Source organism: Lonchura striata, chromosome 8, assembly GCF_046129695.1.
Source record: "Lonchura striata isolate bLonStr1 chromosome 8, bLonStr1.mat, whole genome shotgun sequence".
In the NCBI taxonomy this organism is placed as follows: domain Eukaryota; kingdom Metazoa; phylum Chordata; class Aves; order Passeriformes; family Estrildidae; genus Lonchura; species Lonchura striata.
The window spans coordinates 27,035,272-27,061,595 of NC_134610.1; the positions used below are offsets into that span (position 1 = coordinate 27,035,272).

The 26,324-nt window shown below is 38.0% G+C and overlaps 1 protein-coding gene across 6 annotated transcripts; it reads left to right on the forward strand.

Annotated features, from left to right (window-relative positions):
- The first annotated feature begins 35 nt into the window (after positions 1–35).
- On the forward strand, positions 36–25,798 carry TRAK2 (trafficking kinesin protein 2). Of its 6 annotated transcripts, none has more exons than XR_013340378.1 (18): positions 36–322; positions 5,669–5,986; positions 6,946–7,140; positions 10,715–10,768; positions 11,551–11,621; positions 12,275–12,391; positions 13,561–13,770; positions 15,513–15,591; positions 17,236–17,366; positions 17,554–17,628; positions 18,224–18,361; positions 19,120–19,199; positions 19,887–20,090; positions 20,227–20,525; positions 20,796–21,074; positions 21,296–21,395; positions 21,928–24,454; positions 24,752–25,798. XR_013340378.1 is itself a non-coding variant. In XM_077785124.1 (18 exons), exons 3-18 carry the CDS (start codon positions 5,950–5,952, stop codon positions 22,604–22,606), a joined length of 2,748 nt encoding a protein of 915 aa, XP_077641250.1. In that variant the 5' UTR covers positions 36–322; positions 5,669–5,790; positions 5,881–5,949; the 3' UTR covers positions 22,607–25,798. The 6 variants fall into 6 exon arrangements, 5 of the variants coding, with proteins under 5 accessions (XP_077641250.1, XP_031361236.2, XP_077641251.1 ...); XM_077785124.1 differs by having other exon boundaries at positions 5,669–5,790; positions 5,881–5,986; positions 21,928–25,798; XM_031505376.2 differs by having other exon boundaries at positions 21,928–25,798.
- The last annotated feature ends 526 nt before the right edge of the window (positions 25,799–26,324 follow it).

Sequence of the window (26,324 nt, forward strand, 5' to 3'; positions counted from 1 at the left end):
CACCACGCGGCCCGGCGCATTGTGGGGCTCGTCACTGGCGGCGGCCCGCCGGGGGCTGTAGTTCTGGGCGGGAGCCGAGCGGAAGCCGTCGGGGCCCTTCCTCAGTCGCCGCTGTGTTGCATGCGGGGCTGCGGCGGGAAGAGCGGCGCCGGAGGGAGCGCAGCGTGGGCCGAGTAAGCGAGCACTCGGCGCCGGCCCGGCGCTGCTCTGCCGCCTCACGGGCGAGCGGCGCGCTCCGTGCCTCACACCCTGCAGGGGTTAACCCTCCCTCGTCTCGCCCGGGGCCGTTCCCGCCGGGCCGCGGCACCACCCGGGCTGGCAGGTACAGCGGGCCGCGCCGGGGGTGCGGCGGCTCTCCTGAGGCTGCTTGGGGTCGGAGCGCGGGGCCCGAGCGTGAGGCGTTGTGTGGGGCTGGCCCCCGGTCCCGGGCGGGGAAGGAATCCCGGCGCCTGCCCGGGTTAGCAGCTGACAGGGCTCTTTCGGCGGTGGCGATGCTTTAATGTAACGTAGCGCTGAGCTCCGTCTGTTCAGTGTATGCGGGGGCGGCGGTGCCCGCAGGCGGTGCCGGGGTGACCTTCAGCGGCCCGGGGTGCCTGTCACCGAGCGGGCTCCCTGGAGGGTCGGGTCACCGCGAACACGAGGCAGCCCTCCGTGACATCTTAGTTGTTGGCTTGCTTGTGTATGAAGACAAGGAAATTCTAGCTGCTAGCAACTTCTTAATCACATTGTTACATTTTAATCAGCTGATTAAACTGGACTACCAGTATCTGTCAGTAAGTGTCATTTACTCTGTCGTGCATACTAGTGGAGAAATGTTACGTGGAGTGGCGTGCTCTTATTTTTATCTTTAATGCAATCTTCAGCTGTTGCATAGGTGCCTGTTTCTTGGTTATGTTTCACAATTACTGTTGACTGATTATGACAGTCTGATGCAGATATTTGATATACTAATAAATAACTTAAAGCAACATTAGAAAGCAACAGTCGATTTTAGGTTTGTTTTTGGATACTTGTGTTCTTTCAAAAGATGTAATTCTTAGTAAAAATAGCATAATTTATTTTTAACACTGAAGCAAAATTGAAAAAAAATTATTTTCCAATACCTAAAATTTTTCCGCTCTAGTGGCAGTGTGATTGTTAGAGCTGTACCTGTTCATTGAATTTCTGTTATGAGTACCTGAAAATGTAGTTTGAAGAGCATTGGAAAACCACAGACTTTCCTGAGGGTGGTTTGCCTCTAATAGTAGGCTTCTGGAATTAATATTGTATAGTAGAAATGTTGTCTTTCAGGAATGATAATTGTGATTTGTTGATTAGTCTTCCAAGAAGACACAAATAGAGCATTTTCACAGATATGGCTACAAAAAAAGAAGACATTATTTTTTCTGGTTTGATTGCTAATGATATTCTGGTGACTGAGTAATATAGATCAGTTTGGTTAATTCTAATACATAATTATAACTTAAAATGCTGAGCACTGGCTGGGATGTAGGTCAACAAACTGAAACTATTTTTTTGGATGATCAGCTGTGCATCAACTGAAAGTGTTAGTGATTTCAGTTAAATGTTCATTTCTTCTGAAAAAAAAATTGTGAGAAAGTATGCATACAGATAGTAGTGTTATGATTATGCATTTACATAAAAAATTTAGGAATTTATAAAACATAGTGGGACTTTAATGTAGATAACACTCATAGTTTCAGACTAAGGGAGACTTCAATTAGACATTTGCTGTTTTTACATTGTACTAAGGGTGACAGACAACCTCCAAACATGTAGGGCTTAAATCTTAACTATCAAGCTGTGGTATTCAACAGTATGCATGTATACATGTACATAAAGCATATATACCTGTGTTTAACAGGTAGTGTTGCCACTTTGGAGAGCATAAGCTGTTACAAGTGACAGACAAAGAGAATAAGTGAGCCTGGTTTGTCATAACTGTAGATAAAATAGGATGAGGAAATGTTGTGGCAGGCTTCATGATCTTGGAAAATGATGAATCGCGAGGTGTTCTCCATCTTCCCCTCTGAAGCCTTTCCCCCATCCCAGAAGAAAAACAATCCAAAAGATGAAGGGGCAGAGGGGGATATTTTGTTTGTTTTTTTACAGTTTCTTCTTACACCATTTTTTTATGATTGGAAGTCTGTTTTTTGTTTATTATCATTACAGTTGGTTTTAGGATATTGTTGGCATACTTTTTTAAATATTTTTTTCCTTACATGAGAGAAACACAAGCACTGTACAGATTTCTGTAGGGATAGTACTGGCTGAAAATAACAGGTGTTAGGCACACAGCAAATGCTCATTGTGATAGGCAAAGTTTGTGTTCATGTAGATTTGTTTTTCAGCTGATAATCCTTTGTCCTTCATCTCTTACTGGATGGTGTTGAAAAATTTGGCCTCTGCTTCTGAGCACTGGTCCCAGGAATGTTTTGGCAACAATTCAGTGTGGTCATGTTTGCTATAAGAATAGAACTGTTTCATTAACCTTGAAATGCAGAGTATGTTGATTGCTATTAGCTGGCTTGACAGCATTCCAGTTTTAGCAATGGAAAAAGTAGTGTTAATGACTTGATACAATTTTTTAAATTGCATGCTTACATGGCAGTAAAATTTGGCATCTGAGAATAATAATAATAACTCATTTACTTGGCTTGCTTTTGGAAAATGGATATTATCTTCTCTCTTAATCAAGTTAGAATCTTCTTTGTTGTTAGAATCTTCTTTGTTGTCAAAATTTGTGTTACTTGAGGCCTAATGTCTTGCATCCTGGAATTGTACAGTGGAACAGACCTAGTCTAGTCTTTCCAAGTACTTGTGAGGAGTACTTTGCTCTCAACAAATGAAAAATAGCAGGAATAACAGTTTATTTGTGTTGAAGTTTGGATATTGGCAATATAAATGCCAATATTTTGCATATATTTTTAACTTTGTGCACAAAGAAATAACACATACAGTTGTCTGTGGTTTCCAGTTGTAAAGCAGCTCCCTGACCTTTCTCATAATTCAAATTTGAATTAGTTTCTCTAGTGGTAGCATGTCTTCAGAACTATATTCTATCTTGAGGTGCCCCAACTCTTTCTGCATCGATCTGAAATTGCCCAAAGTAGTACTTAGACAACAATTTTCAGTGTTTTATAACTATATTATCTTTTTCTAAGATTTTAGTCAGTATTGCTTTTTCAAGTTAATCTTCACTAGGGTCTTCTGACTCACTGAAGGAAAAAAAATATAAAATCTCTTTAGAGCAACTTGCATTCTCTAGGGCAGATTCAGAAGGTGCAGGAATAGTTCTGACTTCTACAAGAAGTGTGCTATATGTAGCCCAGGTTTTAGCTCACTGTTTGGAGCCAAATGATAGCTGAAATGCGAGACACACATTGGAGAGTAAAATTTAATCTAGAGAATACAGAAACACTAAGATTGGGGTAGGTATGGATGTAAAATGTTGGCTGATATTTTCATCTATCATGAACTTCTTTGAAGAAAGCCTTCTGAGAGCACCACCCCTACGTATGGGTTGTTCTCCAATATTTGAATTTCCCTTGTTTTTCCCGTGCTCAATGAGCCTATTAGTAAAAGACATGTACATCAATGGGAAATTCACCTATGAGAGAGTAGGGGGATAAAACTGATAAGATGTAGATCAGTGTAGAATAAATATAGTAGTGGAAATAATCTTTATAAATAAAGATTAAAATCAACACCTGAGCAACTTTTCTAGCTTCTCTTTTGGACATGTCTTTCTGCATGATTTAACAATTTTAATTTCTAGTCCATCTTTTTATACCATGGTCATATATTTTAAAGCCACGTTATAAATTTTATGGGGTTTATTTAAATGTATTTAATCATAGTTTTGACTTGCAGGAGGAATCTGTAGTTAGGAAATTGTTTTATAGCTGCAGTGTAGAAGGGTCATCGAGTCACTTTCAGGGTGGAACTACCCAGTGCTTGAATTTCTACAGAAGTTGCCCCATGGTACAGGAAACTAAAGCTATGAGAAGCACTGGAAATGCAAGCATTAACTTTTATGGTGTTTGCTTATGTAGTAAACTTCTCAAAGGTTTTATAAATGAGTTTGCTCTTTCAATTCAATACCTTGGTGTTTGCCTGGTGCTCTAGGAAACATTTAGCCAAATCATCATTCCCCCCTCACCTCCCCCCCTTTGGCTGAACTGAGATTGGCTTGCTACAAATAGTGTTTCTGCTTTGCACTTAGAAGAGGGATTAAAACCAATCTTGAGAAGTAGCAGCATTCATTTTTAGTTTTAAAACTCAAAGGAAAAAGATTGAGTTAGAGTTGTGAAGAAACTGTCCTATGCTGTTGAGCTTCCCCTAGCTGTATAGTGACTCTTCTTATTACAAAATAAAGTAATTTGCATGTGTGGATCTACAGCAGTCTTCTTAAATGGCTTTTATTATTCTGTATTAAGTTGTTTTAGAGAAGGGGGTATATATAGTTCAAGCTTTTCAGCAATCCATTTAAAAAACAGCCTCTAGAAAATTTTTTAAAAGTGCTAGAAGCAGCTATACATTCAGATAGAAAATATTTCTGAAATCTCAAGTGTTTAATAGGCATAATAATTACAACTGATAAACAGGCTACATGCATAAAGACACGAATGACAAAACAAGAAGATAATGCACACAAGTATGAGCTGACCTTAATGGAGGAAAGTTCTTTTTTTATCTCCTGCCAAAGTCTACGAGCAGATGAACTGGCAGGCTCCAGACTTGCTTTAAAAAGCTCCTGCACTGTCCATTTTAATCTTGTCAAATAAGAGGTTGCTACAGACAGCAAAACAAACCTAATTGTTGTGCTTGATGATTGAAGATATTGAGGAAACTGTTAAGAGCAAATTTTAAATTAATGAAGGCTTTTAAGAGAATTTTATGTTAACTGAACGCCAGGGGAGGGAAAAGGAGACTGGTTTTCTCTTCAGTTTTATATCTTTCTGTCATCTAGAACTACTGTTTTATATGGAAGGTGATTAATCAGTCTTGGCAAAGGAAAAGTTTATTTTTACTTCATGAAACTCTTCTGATAGCTTATCTGAATCAGTCACAGTAGTTTAATTTTCTGGTTTACCTGAGTCCCTGCTGAAGAGAAAACACAAATCTTATCACAGTCCACAAAGTAAATTTTTGAGAGGTCCAATTTTTAATTAACAGAGTTCTAAAGGGAAAGAGACTCAAAAAAAAATTATTGTGTTAAATTTTTTAACAATAGAAATGTTAAGGGTGATGTTTTTAAAATCCTGCCTTTAGAATCCATCACTTTAAACAAATGTAGTGGCCTGAAGAAAATCTCTGTTTAGTTGGAGCTGCTGTCTGTTAGCATAAAAAGGAAATGCCTTGTTTCAGTGCATGACCTGAACACACTAAATATTATATGAAGGAAGTTGAATAGTACAGACAAAGAGATATTTGACCAAGTCCATGTTTGAGGTGAGCTGTCTGCAGGGAGAAAACATATTTTAATGCTACCTTTTACATGTACTGTGTAAACTGGAAATAAAATGCTTTTTTGCCTTTTTTTCTTTTATAATTAGTTATAGTACAGAGGGGAGATTCAGACTGAAAGAGACAAAGTCACACCAATTTACCTGTCTCCCTTGAAAGAGTGAAATCTGTTAAACCTTGGCATTCTCTTTATTTTTAGGTGATGGGTGAGCTGAGAAACTGGTGAAGCTTCCATGAAATATTTCTACTGATCAGTAGCCCAGGTGAAATAGGCATGTCCTAAGATGGCAGTAGATCTGGAGTATGGACCAGCCTACAGAAGTGAGTTGATGCCAGATTTATGAGCCTCTGTGGCTTGATGGCTCTCACTTCCTCTGTCTCTAAACCAAAGCCATCTTTTTACCAAAGCAGTAAAGGAATGGTGCACAGCTTGATTACAGAATGCTCTTCTTGAGGAAGTGAACTGTGAAGGAAGGACTCATGAGTTTTGATCCCAGGGGCTTGGAGTGCGTCCCTGGTAAGTTGAAGAGTTACTATGACAGATCTTGAATGTGTCTAACATGTCATACAGCACCAACCTGAAGACAACCTTATGTTTCACATTCTTTGTGCTGCTTATGTGGTATTGTAGGGGAACAAAAACAGTGACATTAGACTCACTTGTAAAGTCACTGTGCACTGTGAAATACTGTTTATAAAATTCTTAGTGTCAATAGTCAACATTGGTGTTTTTTCCGTTGAAAGATACTGCAGATAGTATTCATCCTGAGTGGAAATCTTGCAAAAATAATCATTGCATACCATTGATATTTTACCAATTTAGTATTAATGTAGGTTTTTTTGCAATAATTGTGAAAAGATTAAGGAACACACACAGCATAGAAAGAGCTAAACTTTGATTGCAGGGGATTTAGTATCATGTTTCTCTGAGTGTGATTCCATAAGGATGATAATGAAATTTTATACTTGTTCCCTGATTTCAAAGCAGTATTCAGTCAATTTTGCTTATTTTAAGATTGTTTACATCTATGTTCATTATCAAATCAATGCATAAAACAGAAGAACAAGAAAAATGTGAATTTCCTTCAGAAAAGGGAAGTGTGACAACAATGAAAAGTCAATGAGACTTTAGGAAATCAATAGCTGGTAAAATGTAGCTCAATGAAGAGGAAAAGATAGAAATTCGAACTTAGTACATACATTATATTCAGGAAGTTGGAGGGACACAGTATGCCATCTTTTCAGGAAGTTTTGGGATCAGTTGCAGGTGAGGAACTTAAAAGTATGGCAGTATTAATCAAGCATTGATTCAGTAAGTATTCTGGTATTTTGTCTGGTACAGAATAGTTATTTCCAAATCTACTGAAGTATTTATGCAGTATTTTATAGTACATAAAAAGTGTTCTACTGTAGCAACCCCATTAAATTTTACACATATTTAACAATGCACTATTACTGGCATTTACTCTCTTTCAGACGGCTGCTCCAATGAAGACCTTCCTGAGGTGGAGTTGGTGAGCATGCTGGAAGAACAGTTGCCAGATTACAAGTTACGAGTGGACTCTCTGTACCTGCATGAAAATCCGGACTGGATTCAGCCCATGGCTTGCCATGGCTGGCTGCCGGAGATGGCTTCTTCAGCTCGTGAGGAGGACTCCTTCCGTTACATGAGTGAGTCGGTATTTATTGCCCCACATATCAAAGACAAAAATTTAGATACACAGTTAATATTAGTATTAGGAAATGGTCAAATGTGGAAAACTTTGGACAGGTGGAAGAAAAGGCTGATTTCAGGGGATGCACTTGTGGTTCACGCTGCAATTCTAATAGCTGACTTAAAATGTTTAATTACTTCCTTGTCATCAGATTACACACTGAAGTAAGAATGGGAAGATGTGATAGTGAAAAAGAGGCAGGAACCTAGAATTGTGCTAGAAGAGGTATGAGTGTGAAGCAGTTCTGTTTTCAGGAATGTTGACGGCGCTGTGGTTGATTTGGTGGTGTTCCCCTGATGTTTTGTGTCAGTAATGTTTATGAAGTGCTGTCAGTGTTTTTTCCAGAGACAGAAAAGGAATGAATGGCAGATAGGTATTAGATCAAAGCTGATCACTGCCTTCCAGTTCTGAAAATACTAAGTAAATTACTTCTAAACCTATCAAACGATAAAGAAGAAAATGGACAGCTTAAGTCACATGAAGAAATAGAAAGTTGCAAAAATAATTGAGCACACAATTGCCTATAGTTTTTAAGTGTTTTCTTGAGAGGAGAATGCATTGTAATGTCTTCAGAGAAATGAGGAAGTCCTGTTTCTGCCATATATTGGAATTACTGGAACAAACCACAGCGAAGAGGGAACTTGTTTTTTAATACAATCTGTAATGATTACCTCTTCCTTGTAAATACCACCTCGAAAAGGGGTTTTTTTTTGTCATTGTTCTTTGTAGTTTAAGCTTCCCAAGGATGCATAGCAAAGGAATAACAAAGATTAAAATATCACCTCCCAAGAATGCAGTACTCAACAATTTAGAGTGACCTTGTTATGAATGGAACTTGAAGGCTTTGAACTCTTTTAACTGTGGAAAGTAATTGGAAAGCCACTTAATGTTTATTGCTCAGACTGTTTCTGATACTAATATTGCATGCATAAATGATTTTACAGTTGAGGGAATGCTTTTGTAGTTCACTGGAAGCAGGTGTGTGGTTGGTGGGGCGTGTACCGGTCTCTAAGAGTTAATTATAAAGAGGTGGGATGAGAGTCTATCCATGCGTGACATGAAGCGCGGCTCTGCCGAAGCTTTTGGCTCCGCACCTCACCTGCGTGATGAAACGCAGGGCTCCAGAGGACCTTCAGTCAGTGTGAGCTTGCATTTCCAGCCTGCAGGGAGAGGGAGGGGTTTTATCAACAAAGTTTTCATGAAGCCTGTTGTGTATTATTTGGCGGTAAAGGCACTGGAGAAAGGGTCATCTTCCTATTTCTCCCAGAGAGAAGTTCTTTTCAAATAGAGAAGGTGTCCTGTGAAAACCGGGAGCTGCTTGTAGGAGTTTTTAAAGCAGTTTTTTAAGCTAAATGTTTTCTTGTGACAATGACTGAAATTAATGAAGAGATATTAATTAAATTAATACTTGAATTAAAATATAGCTGTTAAGCATAACATATAAAACTAATTCTTGTATCATTTAAGAACGCTTTTGTAGCTGCTGAGTCATGTAAACTCAAGATAAATATGGTTAATGTTTCTCCTAGAAATTGTCCAGACATTGGTTACACTTGAAATTACAGTAGCTTTTTTGAGACTAGTAACCTACCAGGACATACTGGAAGAGTCTCAGACAAACACAAATACAGATAAAATTCTAGTTATAATTATTGTTGAATAGCTTGTTAGGTGAAATTTTAATCTTTGTTGTGTGGAATTGGGAGTAAATGTGACATGAAGCATGACATGGGGTTTTAGCTGTGTATCTTCCTCCCCCTGTATATGTATGGAAACATTTTTATAACTTTTTCCAAGAGAGAATGCTGAATATATGGTTTGAGTGACTTTGTAGTTGAGAAAAAAGCCACAAAACAACACAGTAGTTATTGCACTTGAGCTCCTCCTTTTTATGGCTGCTGCTGCCTATAAGAAGGTCTGTCCCATAAGGTCTGTCAGTTGGGTTCACACTGGCAGTGTTTTCAGTGAGGTGGAAGAATATTTTCTGCTTCAACCGTGCTAGCATAAGAAATCCTGAATTACAAAAGACCTCTCTTTGGAGCTACTTTGTATGTGTGAATAAAGGGTCATGGCACAATATAACAAGAATTTTAACCAAAATGAAGAGTTGCTTGCAACTTTCACTTGGCAAGGTGAGTATTGCATGTGCATGTGTTCTCAAGACAGAATTATAATAAACTGCATATAGTTTTGATCCTATACTGAGAGAAAATACAGTAATTTATATAGAGCTAAGTTTCAAAGCTGTTGGTTCTGTGATTTTAGTTATCAGAGTAAAGATATCTGCTCTTGATTTTAGGAACTTACCTACCTGAGTAACCTTGAAATTAGCATGGAATTAGTGTAAATTTTTATTAAAGGCACTGGATAAAAACTTATAACTTGAAATTAGCTGCTAGGAACAGTTACCACAGGAGAGCTGGCTATAATATTCTGCCTGTAATGGCTGTATCTTAGTTATGTATGTGCAGTGAATTTTCCAAATATTATTAAGTTAGATGAGTTTGGAGTCCCCTTTTCAGCAGCTAGTATCAGCAACCAAGTAGTTCAGTAAAATTGTCCTCCAAATGCATTTTATGCTACGGATAGATACGTACTTTAAATTTAGTAGAGAGTTTCTATTTATTCCCTGCTTAGAAATACAGTTAGTAAGTAACAGTGCTGTGAGTTCAAAGCTCCTGCGTGCTTAAACAGCATATGTTGGGTTTTTATGCCTACTGATCTACTTGATAAAAAGCACTTGGTTTGGTACTTTTAAGCTTTTAGAGAAACAGTAAAACTTTTCCTTCTGTGTTGTTCTTCCTGTTCTCTCTTTCAAAATGACAAAGAAGTTTCTTTTGTTACTAAAATGCAACTTTGATCTTAGTATAGCTGTAGTGTTATGCTTTAAAAGATTAATTGTGGCCATTATGTATGTAAAGGGTATAGACAGCTTATATAACATACGGAAATAAAGTTAGTGTGCACTTTAGCTTGGCACTTTACTATCTCATAACTAAGCTTGCAGTCCTCAACAAAACAAAGAAAAGAACTGATAATCGATATCACTGTGTATTCAGAGTAAGAATGTGATTTAACCAAGGTGAAAGAGTGAAGGAAATACTGAGATCAAACCTATAGTAATCTCATTTTGCAGTTCAGTGGTGATGGAATTAATTTTGAAACAGGTTAACTTAAATGTTCAGCTGAAGGAGGTACTTTTGTAATTCTTAAATTTATATTGCTGGCTTCTTCTCTTTAATGATCCTGATTTCATAAAGCAAAAACAGTAAATTGCTGTTGAGTTTAGCACAAACACTCATCATCTGATAGAGAGGTGTATAATTTTGCTTCAGAAGAAAATTACATTTAAATGGCTCCCTAAAAGGCCTTAGAAAGTGTTAATAGTGAAAAAACTATGTTTGCACATGCATTTATTTTTTGATTGTGGTAGATGCATGGCAGAAAATTACCTATTTCCTTACATGTTAATTCTTTCTCTTCTTTGTTCTCTTTTTCCCTTCCATATCTGTCATTATCTGTCACTCTAGCTCTTATTGAACTTCCTTCCTCCTCCTTGGATGGATCTCACAAATTTGCACAAGGTAATTAAGATGCCTTTGTTACTACCATCTTTTTATCAGGACATGAACAAGAGCAGACCAATGCTTTGCAGTTCTAGCACTGTGTTTTGTTCAGAGGTGTCACAAATTCTTCATGCTTTGCTTATTCCTCACTCAGTCCTGTTTTTCCAATCTTACTGTTTCTCAGTTTTTTAATAGTTTTACAAACTCTTCAAACATTGGAGTCACTTGATTACTAAGATAGCATTTACTGCTACATCTAAAACCCAGAAAAACATTATCTCATTTCTTCTTAATTGTTTCCAAGATGGTCAAACCCTTCATAAATGCATTTTCATGACTTGTCTCAGGGGTCTCCATACTTCCTGTGTACAGCTGTCACACAGCCTAGTGGGAATTTTGCTTCAGGGTTAAAATATGTGTTTAACTGTATTTGGATATGCTCCAATATACTCCTCCTCCTCTCCCAGCAAGCTGGAGGATTCAATTGCTTAGCTGTATTCAAAAAGTTGCCCTGAGTATTTTTTTCTCCTTTTTCTAAATTTGAAAGATGTGTGAGCACCTCAAGTCTTAGTTAAAATTGCCAAAAAGCAGAAATGTTCAATACCACATTTATCAGTTTCTCAAATGAGTACTGTTTCACATTTCTGAAGTTGAAAGTGCATTTTCCTGACCTCTGCTATCTTCATCAACCAAGTACTGTATTTGTGTATATAAACAACATCCTCTGACTTCAGCTCTCCCACTTCCCACAATCTTCTTGTCTTTCCTTCAATAAAATAAGCATGTTTGTCTCTGTTCAGTTCTTGACACAGAAAACGTGGAGCAGAAAGACTACGGTGAAGCTGACATGGTCAAACGTCTGTTAGCTGAGGTATGCTTGTCTCTGTCATGCTGTGTTAATGCAGTTGAGGGAGTGTATTTGAGGGAGGGTTTTATTCAGCTGCTGACTATTTTGATTCAGTTATCTTCAAGAGCTGCTTATCAAACACGTGAGTAATGAGAAGCTGTCCATTTGCTTGCACCACCTGAGAAACAAAATGTAACAAAATTATGGGCATCCATGAAGCCAGTGAGTATAAGAAACAGCTTTTCTTCTGATTTCCTGTTGCTCCTCTGCTTCTACCCTTTCACCACTGTTTAAGCTGAGCAGTCTGTTCTGGAGAAGGTGTCACTGGGAAGGCCAGAGGCCTAAGTGTGATTTTTGTGTGTGTATGAGACAGAGCCCATGTAAACATTGTACTCAGCACAAAACCCAAAACTGACCTAGGTCTGGTGCTTTCCTCTCCTGTTACTGCAAATGGCTGTGGGGAATAGAATATGCTCTATCAAAAAACACAATTATGGATGTGTTCTGGATCCAATTGAGGAAGCATTAGTAATTTTCTAGCAATGTTGATCCATTTGAGAATGAAGGGAGATCTCAGAGTGCTGATGCATTGAACAGTAGCTAGGAGACTCTAAAGCTACTCTGAATTTAAACCTTACACGATCAAAAGGAAACATTTTTTCTCATTTTGTGAGCAGAAAGATCGGGACCTGGAACTGGCAGCACGGATTGGACAAGCCCTCCTTAAGCGAAATCATCTGTTGATGGAGCAGAATGAAGCACTGGAAGAACAGTTAGGACAAACTCTAGACAGAGTAAGTGGTTGTTTTTCTTTCTTTTTTTCCTTTATTCAGGTTTTTTTTTCCATTTTTTCTCTTTTTTTTTTTTTTTCCCATTTATGATGGTAGTGAGAGGATTAAAGGAAACACTTAATTTTGGGGTGATTTGTGCTCTTGGACTACAGAAGTGTGTTTAGATGTCATTGTCCTAATCATTGTTCAATCACTTCTTGCAGTCCAAGAATTGAAGACAACATATTGTAATTACTGAGAAATTATGAAAATGTTAGGTATCATTAGGGTATATCAGATCATAAATCTGATTTCCCACCATTAAACTAAAAATGGACTAATATAAGTCAAAATAAGAGATTGGTATCTGACATGAGCAGCTACATAACTTCACAGGTGAGGAAACAGACAGAAAGTGAGCTGGATAATGGGGTGCTTACACTAAGAGTAAACAAATGAATAAATAAAATGTAATGAAAAGTGAATGCTGATCAAGATCTTCACTCTGTCTCTTCCTGTAAGCACAAATTCTTGATCTAATCTTTTCTTTGTTTTTTTTTTTTTTTTTTCCCTTAAAAAATAATTAAATAGTTGACAGATAATCCTGTGGTCAAGAGATGTAGTGTAAGCTACAGTGAAATGGATTCAGCTGCTTTTATCAAGCAGTATGCTGCTGACAAGGATGTACTCATAATCAGCTGTAGAACAGCATAAACTTAGGTACTCATATAAAAGTGTAGATAAGCAAAATAGATTTTATCAAAATGAGATCTGTCTCTTCTTTTGTTTATAATCGCCCTATGGGTCATTCAATGTGCAGACTGGAAGGTACCATTTTATACATGTAAATAGCTGTCTCTCAATCATCTTCTCCAGGAACTCAGCAATTCAGAGTAATGGTCATAATCAAAATGATAGCTAGCATGTTAAAATGAAATAATGTATCAAGGCAGCTGGAAAATGATTTTGTAGTAAACTATTTAAAAAGTAGGTTCTGTTGCTCATTTTCATGGCGTCTTGAATTTTCGGTCTCCCTTGCAGTGGTAAAATTACAATTTTACAAACTTCCTGTAAATAAATGGAGGTGTGAGCTATTCAGAAGCAGTGATGTTCTAGAGGCTGCATAAATAATACAGTATGATATTGTATATGTAAAGTGTATTTCACGTGGTGGTGATCTTCACTTGTCCTAGGTTAACCAGCTGCAGCATGAGCTGTCAAAGAAGGATGACCTGCTGCGTATTGTTTCCATCGCCTCTGAGGAGAGTGAGACAGATTCCAGCTGTTCCACACCACTGCGCTTCAACGAGTCTTTCACTGTGCCCTACGATCCATTGCAGCTGGATGTCCTGCAGGATAAACTCCGAGAGCTGGAGGAGGAGAACCTGGCTCTGCGATCCAAGGTACATCTGACTGATGGCATGTGCTGTGTGCGCTGAGTGTGAAACAAATAATCAGGCTGTTCAAAATCCAGCAGCAGGGTTTCTCTTGAAGCACATGGCTATTTTGTGACACTGTATGCAAATCATTCCCGAGCACTTTCCCTCCATGGCCACATCCTTCTGTTTCCTTCATTCCTCATTATCTCTAGAGTTTTCCAGCAGTCTGTTCTCAATGCAGTTTGTGATGCATGAAAAAGTGTGGGAAGATATGTAAGCACCCACCAAAAGTACTTGGACATATCAGGCCCTCAAGCTCATGCAGTTTGTTTTGACATAAATCTTACTGCAGTGAGCAGGAGTATTTGGGGAATTCCATTCTGTTGCCATTTTTTTTCTCAGATGATATTTAAGGGTTAATAAGCTCCCACTTAAATTATTTTTAAGACACACTTAGTTGTGACTATGTGATTAGTTCTCTCTTTTAACTGGTCTCTCGTGTGTAATACTTGAATACAGGCTCTAAATGTGCCATTAGAAATATAGAGACTAAATGGCCAGACAAAAAATGGTTATAAAATGGAACCAACAGCAAAGGTTCCAAGAACTGGAGTCAACAAATGCAGTGCCTTTTCTTTGGTAGTGAAGAGTGGAACTTGTAAAATAGGACATTGTTTAAAACTGGGTTATTTTTGTTGCCTTTAAGAAAAGCGGGTGTTTGTAAGAAAAGTGAAGATTGTTTATTTTGTGTGTGGTGTTTCAGTTTTTTTATGTGAGGTTTTCCCAATATAAGCTTGTTATACCAGTACTACATTAGATTCCTTTAATTTCAATAAAATACACTTCTGCCCTTGTTTTGTCTCCAAAATACTCAGCCTGAGATGCACATTCTTCCTAAAAATCTGTAAGACTAACTAGATATGTTAGTAGTGCTGTAGGATAAGAAAGAGAAGTTTGCCTTAATTTGGCTCATAAGCCTGTATATGATTGCACAAGTTTACAGACCAGCCAGGTCTCAATCATTCTGTTATATAACAAAGCCTTCAGTGACTTGAAATAGCCTCAATTACAATGAGACTCTATTTGCTTAGATTTCTTTTCATGTGACAGCACTACGTAAAGAGGTGTATTTGCCTGCACTTGTGTAGATGTACTTTTTGCTGGGATAATCTTTAAAATCACTTGCTGAGTTTTACAGTGTGAGTCCCTTACTGGCAAACAGTCCTGAGTATAGAAGATTTGGCTGTGCTAAATTTAATATTGCCATCTTCACAATCAAAAAGAGACATGGGAATCTAGAGTGCTTCATATTGTTTAGTTATGTTGTGATAATCAGTCTCTGGCCCAGAAAATTTGGTCTAAATAGACAAGTTTGGAATATGGAGAAAAGCTGTTCTATTAAGAGCTTTTCAGTGCCATAAGAGAGTTGGCTAATATCAATCAGTTTTCAAGGTGTTTTTTTTAAGTTAAGTTTTTTGAAGCAAATTAAATTGATTATTTCTGATTGCTGTCTTGGTTCACCTTCCCTACCAAATTACATCTTCTTGCAAAAATTTTTTATTTGAGCCAAGAGATCAGGCTTTGTTCATGTGTCTATCTGTCTTTCACATAAAACACCTGTAAAATTCTGAGAAACAGGTAATGTTGGAAAACATAAGCATAGAATTTTTAAAGAGAGAGGGGAGACTCTTCAGTTGCAAGAATTTTAGAAGTAAAAATTTATGACATTATAGATTGTTATTGATAAATGAATAATTTTCTCAAAGGCTTGCCATCTGAAGTCAGAAACCATTACATATGAAGAGAAGGAACAGCAGCTGGTCAATGACTGTGTCAAAGAACTCCGTGAGTATCCAGGCTGTATTTTGCAATGGCAGGATGGTAGGTGAAATACCTAGTGCCTACACCTTCTTAGTTAACCCTGAACCTAAAAATGGGCTTCAGTAATTTATGCCAATCATTGAAGTCTTCCCCTTTCCCAAAGTGCAAGGTTGTTTCTGTATTTCATCAGGTTTCACTCTTGGCATTCAAATTCAGCTGTGTGTGTCATGTTTAGAATGGAAAAATGAACACAAAAGCTTTCTAAACTGGAGCCTACAGACATTAAAATTCATTCTGTTTGTATATTCAGCACACTTGACACTGAAATGGGTTAGTGTATAGACTCTTAAAACTATGAACACATTAGTTTTAGAATGTATGTTATGAACCAGAGCATTTAAATTAGGAAGTGGCTTAATTTGTCTAGAGCAGTTGTTTGTATTTGCTTTGAGGACTGCTTATTTACGAAGAATTGCAGCTACACTTACATAAATGTATGCTAAGTATTCTGAAACAATAAATAACAATATCTTTTTTTTATCTGTAATCATTTGATGTGTTCTATTTCCTTTGTGCATAATAACCTTAAGTTATATTTAAGATTTTATTTTTTTCTCTATGACCCCCATAAAGAAGACTGGGTTGCTGCTTTATTTTTCTTGTTACAGATTGCCATAAAATACTATGACTTGATACTTAGTTGATTAATTTACTCTCATCCCGCTGAGAAAATATGCATCTTTTGCAAATAGGAGTTAGTTCAAATATGCTCTCCTATTTTTCTTCAGTGAGAATGTCTGTGAGTTCACTTTTTTAATCAATTCTATAGCATGAGTAGACATACTAGGTAATTTAGATTCACAGAAAGAATCAATCTTCTCCTAAAGCTGTGTTGCCTACAGTTTTAAAATTTGCATTTTCAGGAAAAAGGTATCTGACTGAGCTTAAATGCTCACAGGCCCATAAGCAGAGCCTTGTTCTGCAGTAAATGTGTGGGGTACAATGAGCACTAAAGTTGTAGTGTGACCTTTATGCAAGATTGATCAGACTTTCTTACGACTTTGCAGTGCTTTCAGGGCAAGTATACAAACAAGGCTAACATCATAAAAATATTTCAGCTCTTGGAGTTGATTTGTCATTTAACTTTGTTAAGTGCTTGCTAAAAGGAAGAAAAAGAATCAGGGAATTGTATTCACTGGATCTTTGGGGAATAGATACTGACTAGGATCAAGAGTGTATGTTACAGTTTACAAGATTTGACAACATACCTTTGCTTACAATGGTAGTTAATAACAAGATTAATTCAGAACCAGACTTTTCCAGAATATTTCAATCTGGCTTTGGTCATGAGCCATTACATCATTTGAAATTGTTTTTTTGTGGTCATTTCACATACTGATCGTGTGTGTTTCAGATTCTGCATACTTAGTTCTTAATATTTTATACTTGCATTTGAAATTGACTCTTTTTCCTCCTTCACCCCACTGTTAGTTTTTTCCTTATGGAAGTTCTAAGGCACCTACTTTTATGTATTATGAATTTATTTCCTAAGAGAATTGGTGGTTTTGCAGATTGTTGTTGACTTTCACTCATCCTCTCTTGGATTGAGGGGTTTGGGGTTTTTTTTGTGGGAGGAGGTCTTGACTAAGTTCCTTTTGTGTTTTGTAGGGCAAACAAATGCTCAGATTTCCAGGATAACAGAGGAGTTGTCAGAGAAGAGTGAGGAGGTGATTCACTACCAGGAAGAGATCTCATCCCTTTTGTCCCAGATTGTTGATCTTCAGCATAAACTGAAAGAGGTAAGGGAATGCTGTTAAAGTGTCCGCGTGTGCGCAGGTGTCTGTGCAGCATGCCTGTGCCAGTGCTCACAGCAGGCAAAAACTGACTTGGCAAGCCATGGGGTTGCACTGTTCCAGGAAAGTCTGGCAGATCAGTCTCTTGGGGAAATCAGCTGAGAAAATGATGAGCACCTTTTTGTGCTTTCAGAATGTGATTGAGAAGGAGGAGCTGAAACTTCACTTACAAGCCTCCAAAGATGCTCAGAGACAGCTGACAGCAGAGGTATTTAAGACTTCTATAACATACATTTAGATTAATGTTTGGGATAGAATAAAGGAGAAAGAAAACAGAGAGAAAGTGGGAACTACTGCTTTTTAATTATGTAGGATTTTAATCTTTCATTGTGTTAAGTCATATGATTGGAGGAAAAGAATGATTATTTTACTTACGCCTACACAAATATTTTTGTAGTTCACAGGAGTATAAAAGGCAAGGAGCATGTCTCAAATAGGGAGGTCTTACTATTCTTAGTTATGAGAAAAAGAGTGGTTTAGTGTGAATATTACTGATTGTATTAACAGTAGTGTGGCTCATTAGATTTTAAGGCAGTTCTCTTTTTTTGCTTCTTTTGCATCGGTAGTTAGTGTATTTGCATTTTTTCAATGAATTTTCCTTTGAATTTCATCATACTTTTTCCTCTTTTGAAACTTTGTGCTTTGTCACTAAAACTGCTATGGATGCTGTGCTATTGTCCATTCCAGTTGTGGGAAAGAATCTTGCAGTGTCGAATCAGCCATTCTAGGTTACTGTAGGAGTTCATTCAGTTTCACTGTCTTCTCTCTGAAGAGATCATGTGATGGCCTCTCTTCTCTTCCAGCTCCATGAGTTTCAAGATCGGAATGCAGAGTGTCTGGGGATGTTGCATGAGTCCCAGGAAGAAGTGAAGTTGCTGCGCAGCAGAGCCAGCTCTGTCGCTTGTCTCTGCCACCCGCAGTCCCGTGGAGCATTTCCTGTGGTAACCAACACCTCTAGTGTGGCACACACCAGCTGGCACACACAGCTGTGGCAGTGAGCAGCTCTAGGAGCACAACAGCCTTTGCAGGAACTGCAGCCAGAACTATTTTGTAGTAGGCAAAGGAGCTGATCTGTTGGTTTGTCAATTCTTCAATGTGTACGCTTGTTAGAAATGTAGGAAATTAGTTAGGAAAGTAACTGTTCATGTGACATATTGTAACACTGCAGTTTTTCCTTTTTACATGCCATTTCTTTTTAATAAGGGAATTGGCAAGTTCTATAGCTTATGACCAGTTGTGCTAGGGTCTTGTTTGATGTTGGTGTGGATTTTGTAACTCAACAGTGTTTCTTTAAGAAACAGAGTATCTCACATACTCAGAATATCTGGGAATTCTTCAGGTTTTGGTTGGTTCCTCTGTGTGTATAGAATCACTCATGTACACTTGTAAGAAGTGCTCTTAAAATTGTAGCTCAACTAAAGAAACCAACATACAGAGTACATAAAGAAACACAAAAAAAAAGCAGATGTTGCAAATGAAAACTGAATCCATCCTGGTTACACATAGGTGTCGTTATGGTGGAAAAACTGTTCCACATGCCCTTAGGCATGAGGCAGAAGGGTTTGTCCAAAACATATTGATACTATGCAAACAAATGCTGATTGTTAAAAGTAATTTTTACAGATATTTTCTGCTAAAATAGTCAGAAGGAAGACTTGAATCTAATTTGTCAACTCTTATGGTTTCCATTTTTCTCTAGGATTCCCTTGCAGCAGAAATTGAAGGGACAATGCGGAAGGAATTGAGTCAGGGTGATGAATCTGTTCTCTCCAAGCAAAAGTATGTTTTCAGATCTCTATGTGCTATTTTGATACTTATCGATAGAGTTGAATTAATTAAGGTGAAACTGATTTCTGGGACATAAATTTATATATTCCCTCTATAATGTTTTAATTGTAAATAAAAAAAGGTTTATGGTATTTGGTAATCTTTTCAATTTTGAAACCTGCTATTCTTACTTGACTCTATGAAGAAGCTGGAAATCGCTAAAAGGATGTTATTTCATTCTTTAATTTGAGACTTTTTGATCCAAATTCTCTGATGCACAGGACTAGTTTTACCCCTTTTAATGCTTATAAAAAAGTTGTTGAACAAATGACATTATAGCTGAAAGATATATAATGCTTTTCAAAACCCTGAAGACGTGTTCCTGGATCTCATAATTCTGAGCAAGGAGTAATATGTGTTTCTGAAATCATATACAAATTAAATAAATAAAATATATACTTTTCAATATTCTAAAGCAGCTATCAGTAGAAGTTCAGGTCTTTCAAGTAAAGAAGTGGTAATTATGATACTTAATAGAGTAGATCTCTTGAAGATATGAGTGTTTTAGGCAATTATGTTTTTCTGAACATCTTATAGTGGGTCTCCATAGACTTTTCAAACTTTGCTTTTTAGAGATTCTTCTTTATTATATCTTTTTTGCTTCTGAAAACCACTTTTGTTTGTTTGTCTTTTCCACAGGGGTCAACAGAAGCGAGTGTTTGACACTGTCAAGATTGCTAATATCATCCGTGGCCGCTCCTCTTCCTTTCCTGCCCCATTGCCAATCCCTGGATCAAATCGCTCGAGTGCTGTTATGACGGCAAAGCCCTTCCAGTCTGGCGTGCACCACTTGGAGAGCCACACACGGGTGGCACCAGGGAGCAGCTCTGAGAAGAATTTGAAGTAGGAAGCACAGCCTGTTACCTTCTTCTGAAAATAACTGATTCAAAAGTAAACCCAGAATGGACTTCTGCTCTGTTATAGAGAAATAGTTAATTTAATGGGCTTAATATCTACTATTATTTGATGTTTCTCACAGAGACACTCACAGTCCTGGCCAGCCGGGAACCCCTGGAGACAATGACCTGGTCACAGCTCTGCACAGGCTCTCCCTGCGTCGTCAGAACTACCTGAGTGAGAAGCAGTTCTTCGAGGAGGAGTGGGACCGAAAATTGCATTTGCTTGCTGAGCAGAAAGAAGAGGCTAGTAGCTGCAGTACACCAACAGAAAGCTCTTTTTCCCCAAGTACAAACTCAGAATTCACGGATCTCTCTGCCAGCTCTAGTAATCTCCGTGTTCTCCTACCAGAGAAGTTGCAAATTGTCAAACCCATTGAAGGTAAGAGAATGATCTTCCTCTCATTAGCAGAAAAGGATTTTATATTTGCCAGTTAAGTCATCGTGTGTATAGCTAGGTATGATATGCAGTAACAGGAAGCAGTAGTATTTGGTAGACTCCATGCTGGTGTTAGGCTGCTTCTTGGCATTTGCCGTCCAGTGGGTGTGTGGATCACAGCAGCCAGCTGCACTTGTTTTCATAATGCATTCTTGTAACGTGATACAGTAGTAGGTAATGGCTCTCTGAATCTCTTCTCTTTTGTCACATCAGGATCTCAGACCCTTTTTCATTGGCAGCAGCTTGCTCGACCCAACCTCGGCACGATTCTAGACCCAAGACCTGGTGTTGTTACTAAAGGCTTTACCCCTCTGTCTGATGATACTGTGCACCACATCTCTGACCTGGAGGAAGATGATGAGGAAGAGGGTGAAGGAGGTATAACATTTCAAGCACAACAGTCTTTCCCGGAGGAAAAGAAATGTGCATTGGCAAAACCAGCAGCAGGCATTTTCCTGCCACCTGTTACTTCAGCAGCACTACCAGTCACTGGTAAGAAGCACGGTTAGTGTTTCTTCTGTGTCTATTTAGCACTGTCCTTTTCTCTGTGGAAAGTATTTGTGTGGTAATGCTGTTTTTGCTGTTCTTGTTCTTTATGTCAAAAAAAAAGGACTCAAAAAATTAACAGTGATAATAACATTGTCTTCAAGTTTGATTCATTCTTATGTGTTTTTACTTTTACCCTTAATGCATATAAATTCTTCACATTACAGCCTCAAATCCAGGGAAGTGTCTATCTTCAACAAATTCCACATTTACCTTCACTACCTGTAGGATCCTTCACCCCTCTGATGTCACTCAAGTAACTCCCAGGTATGAGGACTGCTAACATCCTAAATGCTGCTGCATAGGATTAAACAGTTACTTTCTGGCTTTTGATACATGGACCAGTTTTAAAAATACTAAGGCAGTTAGGCAACATGTAGGATGTTACTAATAAAAATAGTTGTAATTGCGAAGGAAAACTTTGAATTCTCTAGAGTGAGAATGAAAACAAGTTAAGGTAACTTGAAGTAAATTTTAGCTCTTAAGTAGCAGATGCCTTGTATCATACAGCTATTGTGGAAAAAAATATTCCATTATGTTTTATATTCTGATTCAGTTACATTTTTTTAATTAACTGGACAACTATGTTAATATTCTATCTAATAGAGTACAGGTGATCACAGAAGGTAAATTCATTGGTACTTTGCAGTACCGTAATTTTGAGTACTGAAGTTGTCACAAATGATAGCAATAGCTAAGGTTTTTCTTGAGTCTTCTGTATAGTAAAACACAAATGAAGAGCAGGTATAAAAATGTCTAATGTGTGTATATTCTCTGTTTAATTTTTATTTTCTTTCAGTTCCATGGGTGCTCCTTTTTCACTGGGGAATACTGGCAGCAGTACTGGAAACCCAGTAGTGAGCACTCCAGCTAATCCTTACAGACGAAGTATTGGAGAATTTCTTACCAACAGAAGAGATTCAACTACTACTTTCAGCAGCACAAGCAGCCTGGCTAAACTTTTGCAAGAACGAGGCATCTCTGCCAAGGTTTATGACAGCCCCATGTTAGAAAAACTGCCTTTGCTGCAACACCCTCAAACTCTTCTCATTCCTTCTACTCCACCAAATTCTCCTTCACGTTCACCTTGTCCTTCCCCTCCACCATTTGAGCCTCGAGTGCATCACTCTGAGAATTTCCTGGCTTCTCGACCAGCAGAGACATTTTTGCAGGAAATGTATGGCCCAAAGCCTTCCTGTAACGTCCCTGACGTAGGCCAGCTGAAGATGAACCTCGTGGACAGACTGAAGAGGCTGGGCATTGCCAGGGTGATCAAGCCCCCTGAAACACAGGACCATGGCAAGAATCAGGGGCCAGAGGTTGGCTTGCAGAGGCAGGACTCAGCTGGGTTTTTAAATGCAGGTAGCAATTTAATGGCAGGACTCAGAAGAAACCAGAGTCTTCCAGCCATAATTGGAGCATTAGGAGCTCCTGTTTGCACACAGTCATCAAAAATGGATATACTAAAGGAAGACTAACTGGCCTGAAAGGTGTTTGACTTAGAGCACAGTAAATAATTTGAGGGATGAACATCCAGTACAGGCATTGTTAGGTGTGTTACAGAAGTGTTGGAGAAGGCATGTGCATGTTAAAATGTGGGAGAGACAAGCGCTGGGACCAAGGAGCAAAGGAACATTGCTTGGATTTGAGGAAGAAGGTTTTGTGGGAGATAGAAAGGTAAAACCAAAGCTTTATTTCAAGACCCCCTTCAGCATCTTGTCTTAACTTAGAAGTGAAGACTGCTGTAGACATTTTCAGTGTTTTAACCCTTTAACCTGTATGTGTAGATACTATTTTTCCACCATACATCCACAGTATTTACTAATTGTTTGCAGTCAGGCTACATAATATAAATATAATATTAAAGTAACAATCAGTCTGACCAGCCTTATCAGCCCAAGTTCCTCTATGTAGGAAACGAATATGAAAACTTGGATTTTTTTTCATTCTTTTATTTTCCATTTCAGAAACTCTGCTCTTTTGAACTCCTCCTCACTTTCAGAAGCAGGGGAGAGAATCTTTAGCTCTGTGTAAGAAAGTAATACTTCAGTTTACAAACACAGGATTTATATTTTGAAAGAGTGCAATTGTGTTAGTGAGGTGTAAGTTAATTTCTTTCCAGAGCTTGTGAATAAAGCACACAGAGAAATGTGCAATGAATAAGAATTAAGAACCGGCAAAATGTGTATTGGGGTGAAAACATCCAGCTAAGAAATCTTTCTAAAGTGTAGTTTGCATCTATTTAAATGAGGATAGTTTTGTTGCACGCACACTCACACAAATATCTCAGGCACATTTCAGCATTGCAAAAGGAAATAAACCCTAGGTGCTTGATTCAGGGCTTCTTTTTAAAGACTTAAATGGAGATCATTTACTTCAAGGAAATTGTTGGAAGTTCAGAAAACTGCCTCTTGTCTTGCCAAGTACACATTCTGTATATTTGAGAGTTCTCCAGTAAACTTTATGCCTTTCATTCAATTATTTCTCATTTTAAGCAGGATTTTGTTTAAAAGATTTCATTAAGAGCAAAATTTGCAAGTCTCTATATAGAAACAGGAAGAAAAAAGCTGGTGTTCTTTGTAGCATTTTAATGAATATTGAAATCCAGTGATCAGTGAGGGAGTGTGGTTCTGAACCTAGCTGAGGCAGACTTTCCAACACAAAAAAGAACTTCATTTTAGAAATCTGGTTTCTGAGTGTTAATGATAAAAATATTACTGCCCATGCTGCTTTTTTGATCCCTTCCTGTCCAAGGTTCTAACCATAAGTGAACAATCTACAAGAGATGTTTTGTGTAGCTTAAGAAAAAGTTGTCTTTGCTAGTGACCTGAATAGAAACAGCTTCTTAGTCTTTATATAAATTTTCACTGTACCTATCAACATTATAAAATTATTTGTTTCCATACAATTAGATTAAGCAGTTAAGTTTACCTTTCCTGTTACTATGTAAGTGGGGTATAGCTGGCAGCTGTCTGGGAGTGTGGTGTGAAGCATCAGTGCAATCACACTGATTTGCATTTGCTGTTAGGCACATCATCCATAATCAGCACCCTCGTTTCTGCAGGGGTGAATGGAGTAAGGCAGAAAAAGAAAGCTTCTTATCCTTGTTTATAGGAAATTTGTAATGTGGCCTTTCTGATTTTACAGTTCTGTAGATCTTGTGATGACTCTCTGATATTTTTGTTTTGTAAAAGGAAAAGGAGTAACCACTTCAAACTTGCACAGGGATTCTTAGCAGAAGCTTGTCTGTCAGCAGCGCACAGAAATATTCTGGAACTCCTGGAGTTGCCTTTTGCTCTCTAAGCAAAATCTTACACTTACAAAAGGTGAATTTTATTTAAAAGACTATATACGGGTTAATTTTGTTTTTTAAATGAAAAATATTTAATTTTTTCATGTAAGTATTTATGTTTGTATGTACTTAGCTGTGCATGGTGTCTTGCCTAGCTACATACGGTAAGAGTGAAAGGAGGGACTGCCATGTTGGTCTCAGTGGCCTGGGATGGGTATGTCTGCTGTGTAACTTCCAGGGAAACGAGTTAGCAAAAGCTGATTAGACAGTTTGGTACCAACAGAGAAGTGTAGCATGTCAAAAGTCCGTCCATTTTATGTGTTTATTGTAGGAATACCTGAGTTACAGATAAATTTTTGAAGGTACTACACTGTGTTTCTAACTGGCTTCATAAGATAACTCCAGCCACTGGATCAGCAGAGTAGCAAATCAGCTAAGGCAGAATTCCTTTGGCAGACCATGGTTCAGGTAAAACTAATCTACAAGCATATAAATGAAATGCATGTTTCTCTTGGAGACACTTCCCTATTCCATAGCCCAGCAATACAAACTGGCTCAGTTCGAACAATGCTGTGCATGTTGAGAGCTTGGTTTGTTCTGTAGCTGAGGTGTATCATCAGATACTTTACATAAGGCAAAAAGAAAATGGAAGAACCTCAATACCATGGTGTTTGTGTGTGTTTACCCAGTTGGTTGATGCTGTGGTGCAGTGTTGTTCAAATTCTGTCATGCGTTTATGCCTTTGGATAGTCATGCATAGTTTGGATATACATGCCTGGCTTGCAATAACAGGGAAAATTGATACTTCTTCCAAGTTTACCATTTTGTACCAAAACCTAGAAGAGAAACTCTTTTTTAATAATATGTGTTTCTGAGAACATTTTACAAGTTACCATGATTCTAGGAATGATTTGGCTTTTGTTGTCTCCCATAAGAGAGGTGACAAACTTGCATGGCTGACATCCTGCACCTAGAAGGAAGAAGTAGACCTAGAAGGAATGGAGAATTACATTTTGGCAGGGTTCTGTTATCTTGCAGGTTTGAGTCAAACATGGATGCTAGAAAGTACTTATCCGTGCCTGTGCAAGTTACAAGTGACAGAAGGGAATTTTTGTACTTACTGTAACTCAGTGATACCTGCATGCTCAAAATACCTGTGATCAAAGTTAAAACATCTACTGCAGTTGAATAGCAGCAGAGGGAAGGAAAGTAATTGCGTTTGGGTTTCATTTGGCTGTTACATCAGGGGATTACACACAGTGTTTGAACAGTCTGGGATTTTCATGGTATTTTTTCCATCTGCTTTTTGCACTTACTGTTGTTTCATAGTGGAATGTAAATTTGATAATAAACATGTATAACATGCCATTTTTCAGTATATTGCTGATCTTCTGTTGTTTGTTCCAGATGTCATCTTCTCTACTACAGTGTTCTATCACAAACCTAAAATCAGACCTTTTTTGTGGCTAAAATTTATAGTGATTAGTATACTGTACACAAGCTTAGTGAAGTGAGCTGGTGTCTGCAGAAAAGGTGGCTTTAGAAGCCAATAAATTTATACTGATAGTATTTAAGTGTTGAGCTTCACTTTAAGTGAATCTGTTAATATTTTCTGGTACCTTGGGGGGGTTTTGTGCATGGGTGGTGCTTTGGAGTTTTTTCCTCCCCTCTTTTACAACAGCTGGTGTGTTCCTCTAGCATTAGTGTTAGCACTGCACTGTTGGCTAAGACCACCACGGTTGTTTTTTCATCTCAGTAGCTGATGTTATGTGAGCCCTACAGATTTGTGACAAATGGGAGATCTGTGTGCATGCTCACCACAGGAAGCAATATAAAATGTTTTAAGGAGCTGGGTACTTACCTAATGACTTTTTCTGTGCTTAGTTCTAAGACTCAAAGCTCAG